The sequence below is a fragment of the Pogoniulus pusillus genome, unplaced genomic scaffold (genome assembly GCF_015220805.1).
Source record: "Pogoniulus pusillus isolate bPogPus1 unplaced genomic scaffold, bPogPus1.pri scaffold_50_arrow_ctg1, whole genome shotgun sequence".
NCBI lineage: Eukaryota > Metazoa > Chordata > Aves > Piciformes > Lybiidae > Pogoniulus > Pogoniulus pusillus.
This window is the reverse complement of record NW_026974708.1, coordinates 221,264-233,618: the sequence shown is the minus strand read 5'-3', so window position 1 is coordinate 233,618 and position 12,355 is coordinate 221,264. Positions and strand designations below refer to the sequence as shown.

The window sequence follows — 12,355 nt, the reverse complement described above, 5'->3', positions numbered from 1 at the left end:
GGTAGCTTGTGCTAAATGTTTGTCCCAGTTTTTCAGAGTTCCACCCCCCATGGCTTTTAGGGTGGCTTTCAGCAAACCATTGTAGCACTCAATCTTCCCTGAAGCTGGAGCACAGTAGGGTATGTGATAGATCCATTCAATACCGTGATCTTTGGCCCAGTTTTTCACAAGGTTGTTCTTGAAATGAGTGCCACTGTCTGACTCGATTCTCTCTGGAGTTCCATGTCTCCACATGATCTGTCTCTCCAAACCAACAATGGTGTTGCGTGCAGTAGCATGTGGAACTGGATAGGTTTCCAACCATCCAGTGCTGGCCTCTACCATCGTTAGCACATACTGCTTGCCAGAACGAGATGGAGGTAAAGTGATGTAGTCAATCTGCCAGGCTTCTCCATACTTGTACTTTGACCATCTCTCACCATACCATAAGGGCTTGATTCGCTTAGCCTGCTTAATAGCAGCACAAATGTCACAGTCATAGATGACTTGGGTGATAGCGTCCATGGACAAGTCAATTGACTTATCACGAGCCCATCGGTATGTTGCATCTCTGCCTTTGTGTCCAGATGAGTCATGGGCCCACCGAGCTAAGAACAGCTCACCTCGGTGTTTCCAATCAAGGTCAATGTCAAGATCAGAGTTGGTATCAACTTGAGAAATCTTAGCAGCTTGGTCTGCCTGCTGGTTGTGTTGATGTTCCTCAGTAGCTCTGCTCTTGGGCATGTGTGCATCTACGTGCCGCACCTTCACTGGAGTTCTCTCCAGCCGTGCATCAATGTCCTGCCATAGATCAGCACACCAAATAGTCTTTCCTTTCCTCTGCCAACCATGCTTCTTCCAGTCCTTCAGCCAACTCCATAGAGCATTGGCTACCATCCAGGAGTTGGTGTAGAGGTAAAGGATAGGCCAACTCTCACATTCAGCCACATCAAGAGCGAGTTGAACAGCTTTTACCTCAGCGAACTGACTGGATTCTCCTTCGCCATCTCTCACTTTGGTAACTCTCCTGGTTGGACTCCAAACTGCTGACTTCCATATTCGCTTGTTCCCAACAAGATGACGGGAACCATCTGTGAACAAAGCATAGTTCTTTTCCTGATCAGAGAGATCACCACAGGGAGGAGCTTCCTCAGCACGAGTTATTTTCTCCTCTGGAGGTTTGGTACAGTCTGTGCCTTCCGTCCAGTTGGTGATCACCTCCACCAGACCAGGTCGGTCAAGATTCCCCATTTGTGCTCGTTGGGTTATCAAAGCCATCCATTTAGACCAGGTTGCATCTGTGGCATGATGTGGTGCTGAACCTATGCCTTTGAACATCCAGTTTAGAACTGGCATTCTAGGAGCTAAAAGCAATTGTGACTCAGTTCCAATCACTTCAGAAACTGCTTTCACTCCCTCATAGGCTGCAAGTATCTCTTTCTCTGTTGCGGTGTAATTTGTCTCTGAACCTCTGTAACAACGTCCCCAGAAACCAAGTGGATGACCACATGTCTCATTTGGAGCTCTCTGCCAAAGAGTCCAAGTTGGACCATTGTCATTGGCAGCCATGTACAGAATGTTCTTAATGTCCGGACCGGATCTCACAGGTCCCAAGCCCACTGCATGGACTACTTCTCGCTTGATCTGATCAAAGGCTGCTTGTTGTTCAAGTCCCCACTCGAAATTGTTTCTCTTACAAGTCACATCGTGCAGAGGTTTGACAATCTGACTGAAACCAGGAATGTGTAGTCTCCAAAATCCCACCACACCAAGAAAAGAAAGTGTGTCCTTCTTACTGGTGGGAACTGCCATGGTAGAGACTTTGTTGATCACATCCTGAGGAATGTAACGGCGACCATCCTGCCACCGCACTCCCAGAAACTGAATTTCTCTGGCAGGTCCTTTGACCTTGTCTCAATGGCAAAACCTGCTTGCAGCAGAATGTCAATGATTTTGTTACCTTTCTCGAAGACTTCCTCAGCAGTTTGGCCCCACACAATGATGTCGTCAATGTACTGGATGTGCTCTGGAGCTTTACCTTTCTCCAGTGCATTGTGGATGATTGAGTGACAGATGGTTGAGCTGTGTTTCCACCCCTGAGGCAAACGGTTGAACTGGTACTGGATTCCTCTCCAGGTGAATGCAAACTGAGGCCTCCATTCCTTTGCTATGGCAATAGAGAAGAAAGCATTAGCAATGTCTATGGTTGCATACCATTTAGCCTCCTTCGATTCCAGCTCATACTGGAGCTCCAGCATGTCTGGCACAGCTGCACTCATGGGTGGTGTCACCTCATTGAGGGCACGAAAGTCAACTGTCAGTCTCCAATCGCCCGTAGGTTTACACACAGGCCTGATGGGACTGTTGAAAGGTGAATGAGCTTTCTCGATGACAGCCTGACTCTCCAGTTGATGAATCAGCTGATGAATGGGCAACAAAGAGTCACAGTTAGTTCTGTACTGCCTGTGATGAACAGTTTGAGTTGCAATTGGCACTTCCAGATCCTCTATGTCATGATGTCCCACAACTGCAGATTCATCTGAAAGTTCAGGTCTAATGGACAATTTCAATTTACCATCCTCAATCTCTACAGATGCTATTCCAAAAGCCCATTTATGACCCTTAGGATCTTTGAAACAACCTTGTCTCAAAAAGTCAATTCCCAAAATGCAAGGCGCATCAGGACCAGTTACAATAGTATGTTTCTTCCACTCTTGACCAGTGAAACTGATCTCAGCCTGCAACTTAGTTAACTCTTGAGATCCACCAGTTATTCCAAAAGTAGATATGGACTCTGTCCCTTTACAATGTGATGGCAACAAAGTACATTGAGCACCTGTGTCAACTGAAGTCCTGTATTTCCAAACTCTTGAACTGCCAGGCTTACTCAGCTGAGTGCAGCCACTCCCAATTCAGGGGATGAGCTGGCAGCTCCAGAAGAAACAGCTGTGCCTCGGTACCACTCTTGTCCCAGCACAGGCAGTGTGTACGGGCAGGCTGCAGCTGTACATGGTGAGTCTGCATTTGGAGTGTGTCCTGCTGGGGAATATGCAGAGAGCGGTGATGGGGATCTCCTTCCCCCACTGTGAGTCAGCCTGAACTTTACAGTGGCGGAATCAGCAGTACCGAGCACTGTGGGAGAATTCTCCTGCAGTGGGACATGAGCTGGTAAACATGAGGGAGATGTCCTTGAGCTGGAAGCTACAGTGAGCAACCCACGCACACCTGCAGGGGGCTGGACCTGCCGGCCCCTGGGGCAGACACAGGTCCCGGGGGCTGAGCCTGCCAGCCCCCTGGGGTGGGAACCACAGGTTGTTTTTAGCACAGGGCAACCTATCTGTACCTTGCACGTGGCTCTGGGCCAATCTGTACCGTCCACTTGTGCCAGTCCCAAACTAATGGTATACACCTCCTCTGAGCACTATATAAGAGGCTTTGCTACCCTAATAAAGCTGTACTGCTGCATAGAAGCTGCTGAGTGGACTTGTCAGTACCCCGATCTCGCCTCTCACCAGCCTCCGGACTCCGACAAATGGCGCTCAAACAGGCTAATTGAACCATCGTATCGCTGTGACCAGGTGTTGAGGCCTGCATCCTGGACCATCGAGAGGCCTCCAGGCCATGATCGACAAAGCTCTAAGCCCAGCCATTAGGCCGTTGGGGCCCTGATAAGGGGCTGAAATGTTACTTCACCTCTACTCGGTAAGGAGCTGGCAGAGACAGGAGGGATCGGACACTAGGACACCCCCACTTTTATTCCTTTTCTCTCTCGGACAACCTGGCACAAACACGGGGGAGAGTCGCTGTGAAGATGGTCGTGACCATAGAGATGGGTGCCTTCCAGGGGTAGCGAGTGCTGCAGAGACAGGGCCCCCCTGGAAGCAGCAGTTGTCATGACAATGGCGCGACCATAGAGATGGGTGCCTTCTGGGAGTTGTAATCGCCATAGAGACGAGGCCTTCCAGAAGCACCTGTTGCCGTAAAGCAGCAAACACCCCCCCCACTGCCCCCTTCCACCCCTCCCTGGCTTTCAGAGCAATGGTGGTCGGCAGAAACAACAAGCTCTTCAGTTTAAACTCTTTCTTAGCACTCCTGCAGCCTTGCGTATGAACTGATTTGCTGGGTGCTGCTAATAACCCGCTCAGGTACTCTGCTGAGAACCCTCATGGTCCAGCTTGCCGACAAGGAAAACACCAAACAGACAGACGGACGAACAGAAAGACTCTGGGGGACGGGGCTTGGAAGAGCGGCTCCAGAGGAGAGTCACCTGGGAGTGGAAGCTGCCCCCCCCTTGCTTTCCGAGTTTCACCGCCAGCAGAACCCCCCCCCCCTCGCCTACAGAGTTGGAGATCGGTGGACCCGCCCCCCCCCCCTCCTCCCGGCTTGTAAAGCTGGGAGAGCAGGCGGTCTGGACCAGTTGCGGAGCGGAGCGGAGCCCCCCCCACCCCCCCTTGCTTTTGGACTCTCGTAGATTGGTGAAGCAGTCAACCCCCCACCCCTCTCGCTTTCGGAGTTTCGCCGCCGGCAGAATCCCCCCCCCCGCTTACAGAGTTGGAGATTGGCGAAGCCACCCCCCCTCCCCCCCTGGCTTGTAAAGTTGGAGAATGGTGCCGGCTCCGCGACATGAGCACCCTTCCCCCGCCTCTCCCTCCTCCTCCTCCGCCTCCCTCCCCTAGCACGCGATCAGCATGGCCCACCTGCACCCCTCCCTCCCCTAGTGTGGAGCCGGGAGGCTTGACTCTTAAAGTGACAGACTCGTATTTTTGATTCTTGCTACCTATATGAGTATTGACGTCAATCTTAATGCTGTTTCTATCCTTTTGATTGTACTGGATCCTAGAGGTTAGCAGTTTACTGAATAGGATGTTAAATGATTACTAATTGTATCAGAATTTCTAGGAGGATCTTATTTTCCCCTCTGTGCTGATTCTGACTCTGCTGTGGTACCACACTTGAATTGTCTTTGTCTCCTATTTCCTTCATTTCCTAGACCTTTAAGCTGCTAAGATAATATAGTTAAGGCTAAGAGTTTGTAATTATGGGATTTTTTTGACATAGGGATATCATGGGAAATTTTTTTGTTTGTTTGTTTTGTTTTTTTTCTGTATATCTGGGCAGTACTGGGATTAAATAAAAAAAGAGGGGAAAAAAGGGGGTAGAAAGACAAGGAAGGAGGTACGAAGAAAGTCTGCAGTTTCTCTAGACACATCACACAGACAAGGTCAATGGATTTGTTACCCTAGGCACTGAATATGCTTGCATTTGTCTCTGTATTTGTTTGTGCTTGATCACTCATCTTCACAGGCCTTAAGATGGGGACCAGCTTGAGTATGATTAGCCTGTCCTTTCTTAAGGTGAGCAGAAATCCTGCTCAGATGGCAGAGTTATGGCAAAATCTTGAAAGGAGTATTGAAATGATGGCTACATGTGTATGGATGATAAGGTTTTGACCATGGTTAACAAATTTGGGTATTTTCATGAGTTTCAGTGATTGTGGTTTAATGGAATAGATTCAGTTTAGCTCCTGTTTTAAAAGCCAAAGCCCACTCAAATTGGCACAAGATGGCAAAGTGGCTTTTGTCTCTTGCAAGGGCCCTGCAAAAGATAAAAAACACTGCCCTAAATTCTAAAAGCAGATGAAGAAATGTGGGAAAAAGCCTAATAGAATAGCCTGAAGGTAACATCTAGGGCATATCTTTGTATTGTATTTAGAAGCTAGTAGTTCTTAAAGCACAATGGACAGATGCAGCTCATAGCTAAGGAGTGTGATGAGAACATCGAGATTTCTGAGAACTGTAGAGTGAATCCAGAACTGTGGGAGTCTGAGGAGAACTATTGGACAGCTGACTCATCTGCGGCTCTACAACATCGGCTGCCACACTGAACCAACAAAGACGTGGCGCACCTGCACTCTCCAGTGACTGTGATGTTCCTCTGCACTTTTGGGTTTTTGAACGTTTGATTTACTGTCGCTTGTAGAAATAGCTTATAGGATTGTTAGCTGAGCTTGGGTGGTTAGTTTGCCAGGCTATTGTCATTAGCAAAAAGGCTCTAACAGATGCATTCTCTTAACTTTAGCATTATTGATTTGCACCTGTATCATTCACACCTGTACCAAACACAGCCTATATGAGATCGGACGTGGCTTGCTCAAGAGAACAAAACGGGGGTATTGTGGGAGAATTCTCCCGCAGCGGGACATGAGCTGGTAAACATGAGGGAGATGTCCTTGAGCTGGGAGCTACAATGAGCAACCCACGCACACCTGCAGGGGGCTGGACCTGCCGGCCCCTGGGGCAGACACAGGTCCCGGGGGCTGAGCCTGCCAGCCCCCTGGGGTGGGAACCACAGGTTGTTTTTAGCACAGGGCAACCTATCTGTACCTTGCACGTGGCTCTGGGCCAATCTGTACCGTCCACTTGTGCCAGCCCCAAACTAATGATATACACCTCCTCTGAGCACTATATAAGAGGCTTCTCTACCCTAATAAAGCTGTACTGATGCATAGAAGCTGCTGAGTGGACTTGTCAGTACCCCGATCTCGCCTCTCACCAGCCTCCGGACTCTGACAGAGCATGGGAGGGGGAGGGGGTTTGTCTCACTTCCTAAGCACACTGCCTGGTTCTGCACAGAGTAGCCAGCCAGGATTAGTGGCAGCGGCAGCCCTGGAGCCGAGTTTGAGCAGCAGGGTGAGCCACAAGGGTGCCCTGATGATAGCACCTCCTCCGGCCAGTAAGGCAGTGCTGAGGATGGACGCTGCTGGTCAGGCAGTGGTTGCTGTGAATGGCACTCATCTCGTAGAGGATTTCTTTCCAATTCTGCCACCTCCTCCTTGTCCACCACCAGAACCTCTTCCTTTCCAGTTGTCTGTTGAGAAGGTGGAGGGAAAGGTGCTGGGAAAAGTTAAATCAAATTTGAAACGATTCTGTTTATATTAGAGAAGGAAGATAAGGACAGGGACTGGTGGTGTGGGAGTTCACTTCTGATTGTGCAGCTAGAGTGGAAGAACTGCCGGATGGAACCCTCGGGGGTGGTGGATAGCCTGGTACAAGAGACAAGTAGAGCATAGGACTCTTAATCCCAGGGTCATGGGTTCGTGCCCCATGTTGGGCGCCAAAATAAATGTCCTGCATTAGGGCAGATCCCTCCCCCGGGGGGAAATAAACTCACCACAACACAGATTTCAGATTGCTTTTTTTTCTTCTCCAGTTGTTTTCTCTCTTTACACTGTTATACTTACACTATAAGAAATACAATTTCATATTTCCCTGACTTTCAAAAAAACCAAAATCTGTGTTGTGGTGAGTTCATTTCTCCCCAGGGGAGGGATCTGCCCTAACCCAGGACATCCCAGAACAAGCTGGATCCAAAGGTATCACCTGGATCCAAAGGCATCACCAAGTACAGACAAGAGATCATCCCAGTGCAAGCTGCACCTCCTGATTCCTCCCACCGCAGACATGGTTTTGTCCTAGAGCAAAGTGGAAGCTTTGGCCCCATCCCAGTTCCAAATGCACCCTCCCACTACAAACCAGATAACAGACTCCTTCCCAGTACAGATTGTCCCCACTCCCATTAAAAGCTACACCACTTGAAGCCCTTCAACCATGAGGCTGAGACTCCTCCCAGTACAACCTGCATCCCCTTACCACTCCCAGACAGACTGGGCCCCATCCCAGTACAAATTGGTTTCCTGTAGGTTTGGAGCTGGAGGTTCTGCTCTGTCTCATCCCCAGTGAGAAAGGCAACAGAATGTCTGGCAGGGACCATTGGCAATGACCTGGGATGGAGCAAAGCCTGCAGAGAGTGAAGAAGGCCAAGTGCAGAGGAGCTGTGGCAGCAGGAGTGTGGCCACCCAGACATGGGGGTTGTCCTTCCCAGCACTCAGCACTGCTGTGGCCACATCTGCAATGTTGGTGTCTGGGTGTGGGGGTCTCCAGCCTGGAGTGGGGTGGGACTGGAGAGGTTGCAGAGATCTGTCAGGATGGAGGCTGACATCTCTGTGGAGAGACTGAGGGACCTGAGCTGCTTCAGTCTGGGGAGTGGAGGCTCAGGGCACTGCAGCAAAGTGTGCAAATGGCTGAAGGGCGGAGTCAGAGGTGATGAAGCTCTTCTGGGTAGTGGAAGAGACCAAAACCTCCACAAAGTGCAGCTTGGAAGGGTCAGACTGGAGATGAGGACAAAGCAATGTCACTCAGAGAGCAGACCTGATATGGATGAGGTCACCCAGAGGTCTCAAGGAATGGCCTCTGAGAGCAGAGACACCTCAGTGAAGGTGTGGGAATGTCAGGCTGAGAGCTGGCTGGGGAAGCAAGATGGGAGTCAAGAGCCTGAGGGGAAAGAGTTGCAGGCATGGGACAGTGTAGCACAGGCTACAGCAGGCATGGCCAAGGGCTCTGACCAGGCTGAAAGCCCAACAGCACCAAGGGCTCTCTCCCCTTGGCTCTGGCAGTTGCCTCTGCCACCAAGGCCTGGGAGAAGAAGCATTTCTTGGAGGCTTTCAGGCTCTGCTGTTCCAAGGGCTGTGGTCAGGGCTTGGCCTTTCTGCTCCATAAACCAAGCCCAAGGGTTTCTGCCCTGCACTCTGCCTTTGTCTCCTGCACTCATGGCCTCAATGAGCTGCTCTAAGGAGTGCCTGGGAGGCTTTGTCAGTAACGACCCTCAGTGGGGCCAATCAATGCTTCAAGGCACTTTGGGGTTTGCTTCTGATTTGCACTTCTGGAGAGGCTTGTTCAGGCTCCTGGCAGCACCTGAGGAGCCCCAAACACTCCATGGGGCTCATTGAAACACTGCTGAGCCACAACTTAGCCTCTGGTGCTTGCCAAGAGCTCTGCAGCTACTTGAAGAGGTTTTTGTTCTGAGAAGCATCTGCTCAAAATGCTTTGCAGGGGAACATTTCATTACTTTCCAGCAGGAGTTGTCTCTGGGCAAGCAAAGCACAACAGAGCCTGCCCCAGGCTGCTGCCAAGGAACAGACTCTGCAGCATCTGCTCAGCACAAGCTGTGTCTGAATGCAGAAATGCTGCCAGCAGAAGCTTCTGCTGAGGCTCTGCAGTTGCTTTCCTCCTTGCTCCTTCTTGGGGAGGCCACAGAGTGTCACAGAATGTGTTGCCCTGCTCACTTCTCACCCTCACTCCCCACTGCCTCCAGCAGAGGCCAGAGGCACAGGTGAGGGACAGGATTTCCTTTGCCAGGGGCTGGGGGTCATGGCTTGCCCCTTTGCATTCATGAAACCCCTCCAGGTTTGCTCAGCATCAGAGCCACCTTTAGCTGCTGTCCTGACCTGTCAGCACTGCCTCCAGCTCTCTGCTCTTCCCAGCCCCTGCAGGTGCTTCAGTGCCTCCAGGGATGCTTCCCTTGCATCCACTGTCTCCTTCTGCTCTGAGCAGGCACTGGGGACACCTTTCCAGTGTCCCTCCGTGGGACCCATTAACACTCCAAGAAACTTCAGAGTTGGACTCTGACTTTGACTTCTGGAGAGGTTTCTTCAACTTCTCAGTCTCTGATGTCCATGAACTCAGCACCAAAGCCTCCAGAGGGGCCCTTAAAATGGCTGGGGCTGGTCCTCTGCTGCTGAGCTGGGGCAGGTTCCTGTGCTGGAGAGAGCTGCTGGCAAGCAGACAGCACTGCAGAGAGAGAGCTCTGCCCAGGAGCTCTGCACACACAGCAGGGCTGAGGGCACTGCCAGGGGGTGTCAGGGAGATGAGGACAGCAGAGAGAGCTTCGAGGTGGCCAGGATTGGGAGGGTGACTGAGAGCTCAAAGAGAAACCTTCCCAGGCCTGGCTGTGGTGAGTCTCTGCTGCAGGAGAAGGGATCTGCAGTTCCTGGAGCTTGTAAAGCTGCCACATCCCACAGCCTCTGGCATCTCTCTGCTGCACAGGAGGAGGAGATGCTCCAGAGCAGAGCTTCCCATCTGCACCGCTGGAGTCGGAGGACATGAGAGCTGCCTTCTGCTGGGATGGCTGCAAGGGTGTGAGGCTGAGAGTGCACAAAGCTCCTCCAGAGAAAGAAGTAATTCTGAGGGGATTTTCTGGGCGATGCTCATGGAACTTTCTCCAGGAATTATGCTTTAACTTGTGCAGTGTCTTCTCCTCTTGCAACAGCTGATCCATGCCCAGACAGCAGATGTCCAACAGCAGCTCCATCACCCACTTCCTCCTGCTGCCATTCCCAGGCACACGGCAGCTGCAGCTGCTGCACTTCTGCCTCTTCCTGGCCACCTACCTGGCTGCCCTCCTGGGCAACAGCCTCATCATCACCACCATAGCCTGGCACCACCACCTGCACATCCCCATGTACTTCTTCCTCCTCAATCTCGCCCTCCTTGACCTGGGCACCATCTCCACCACTGTGCCCAAGTCCATGGCCAATTTCCTCTGGGACACCAGAGCCATCTCCTATGCAGGATGTGTTTCTCAGCTCTTTTTCTTTTCTTCTTTTCTTTCAGCAGAGTTCTCTCTCCTCACCATCATGGCCTACGACCGCTACGTTGCCATCTGCAGACCCCTGCACTATGAAACCCTACTGGGCAGCAGAGCTTGTGCCCAGCTGGCAGCAGCTGCCTGGGTCTGTGGCTTTCTCAATGGTATGCTGCACACAGCCAATACATTTTCCCTGCCCCTCTGCCAGGGCAATGCTGTGCACCAGTTCTTCTGTGAAATTCCCCCAGTGCTCAAGCTCTCCTGCTCCACAACCTACCTCAGGGAGGTCTGGCTCAATGCTTTTAGTGCTTTTCTGTTTGTGGGATCTTTTGTGTTCATTGTGGTGTCCTATGCGCAGATCTTCAGGGCAGTGCTGAGGATGTCCTCTCAGCAGGGACGCCACAAAGCCTTTGCCACCTGCCTGCCTCACCTGGCTGTGGTCTCCCTGTTCATCAGCACTGGCATCTTTGTCTACCTGAAGCCCCCCTCCATCTCCTCCCCATCCTTGAATCTAGTGGTTGCAGTTCTGTACTCAGTGGTGCCTCCAGCAGTGAACCCTCTCATCTACAGCCTGAGGAACCAGGAGCTGAAGGCTGCCCTGAGCAAACTGCTCACTGGATGCCTTCAGAAGCAATAAATTCTCTCTCCTCTCCTGCAGAGCAGTTGATGTCACTCAGTGCAGGCCCAGCCTGGCTTCTCTAGTTCTGGCTCCTGGTGTTACCCTTGTGAGAATGTTGTTCCCACAGCAATGTCTTTCTTCAGACCATTTCTGGTACAGTCTTGGCCTGTCTGCTGTGACCCAGAGGCTGCAGACATGAGGAGCTGTGCTCCCTGTGTGTTCAACACAAGAAAGGACTCTGCAGGGACTTGTTCCTCTGACAACCTTTCTGCAAACCTTCTTTGCATTGCCACCATCCCAGGGCACCTCCTCATGCCTTGTGCCATGGATGTCCTCCAGATCTGGGCTCATTCCGCTGCCCAGCATCTACTGAGCCCTTCATGGGGGCTGTGCTGTGCTGCAGCTGCCCAGAGCATGCTGCAGTGGTGGGAACTGCCCTAGGGCCAGCCCAGACTCCACTGTGTTAGACAGAGTGGGGGAGAGATCGCATGGAAGGTGGGAGGAGCTTTGGGGGAGCTGGGCTGAGCTGGAAATCCCACATCAGTGTCTGCTTTGTGCTGTGCGGCCATGCACAGAGAGGACTCACACTGGCATTTGTGGTGCAGGTACAGGGAAGTGGAAGGGGTCAGAGACATGGAGGTGTAGGGGACAGGAGGAGTCTCTTGGTAGTGTGGAGCACCTGAGGGGGTATCTGAGGGCATTTGTCACCACCCAGCATCTCTCAGTGCCCATTTGCAGCACTTTCCTGCCACCCCAAGGTTAAGGGTGGGTCTTGCTCCAAGGCCATCTTCATCCTCCTGCTGTCCGAGGGCTGATTTGGGGGAAGGTACATCCCTGAGCAGCCTCTCCTCTTGCTCACACTCAGACCAGTAAAGAGTGGATCCCCTTACTGCACTAACTTCTATCTCCTGTTGCTGTCCCAGTATAAATTTAGTCTCCTCCCAGTACAGTCTGGGACCCTCACACCCTCTCTCACTGGTGCCTCTAAGACTTGCCCCTACCCTTGCTCTTCCCCTGACTGCACTCTGCTGCTCTAATCAAGCAAAGCTGAGCCCATCCCTCACCTCACCCCTTCCAGCTCAGCCCTGCCCAAACCCCTGACCTTGACTCTGTCCCCACTGCTCACCCTGGCCCCAGCCTTTACCACAGGCATTAACTCCTTGGCTTTAACCCCAGCACTCTGCCCAGCCCCAACACAATCCCTGCACCTCAGAGCTGACTCTCATCTGAGCCCTGTCCAGCTCCCTCAGCAGGACACCAAAGCCTCTCCTTGGCCTCAGCCTGAGATCCAGCCCTAAAAAGCATCTCCAAGGCCTCAGTCCTGCTGGGGACACC

The 12,355-nt window shown here is 51.9% G+C and overlaps 1 protein-coding gene across 1 annotated transcript; it reads left to right on the top strand.

Annotated features, from left to right (window-relative positions):
* The first annotated feature begins 10,264 nt into the window (after nt 1–10,264).
* On the top strand, nt 10,265–11,038 carry LOC135174176 (olfactory receptor 14J1-like). The gene has a single exon (XM_064141405.1). It carries the CDS (start codon nt 10,274–10,276, stop codon nt 11,036–11,038), a length of 765 nt encoding a protein of 254 aa, XP_063997475.1. The 5' UTR covers nt 10,265–10,273.
* Nucleotides 11,039–12,355: the final 1,317 nt, after the last annotated feature.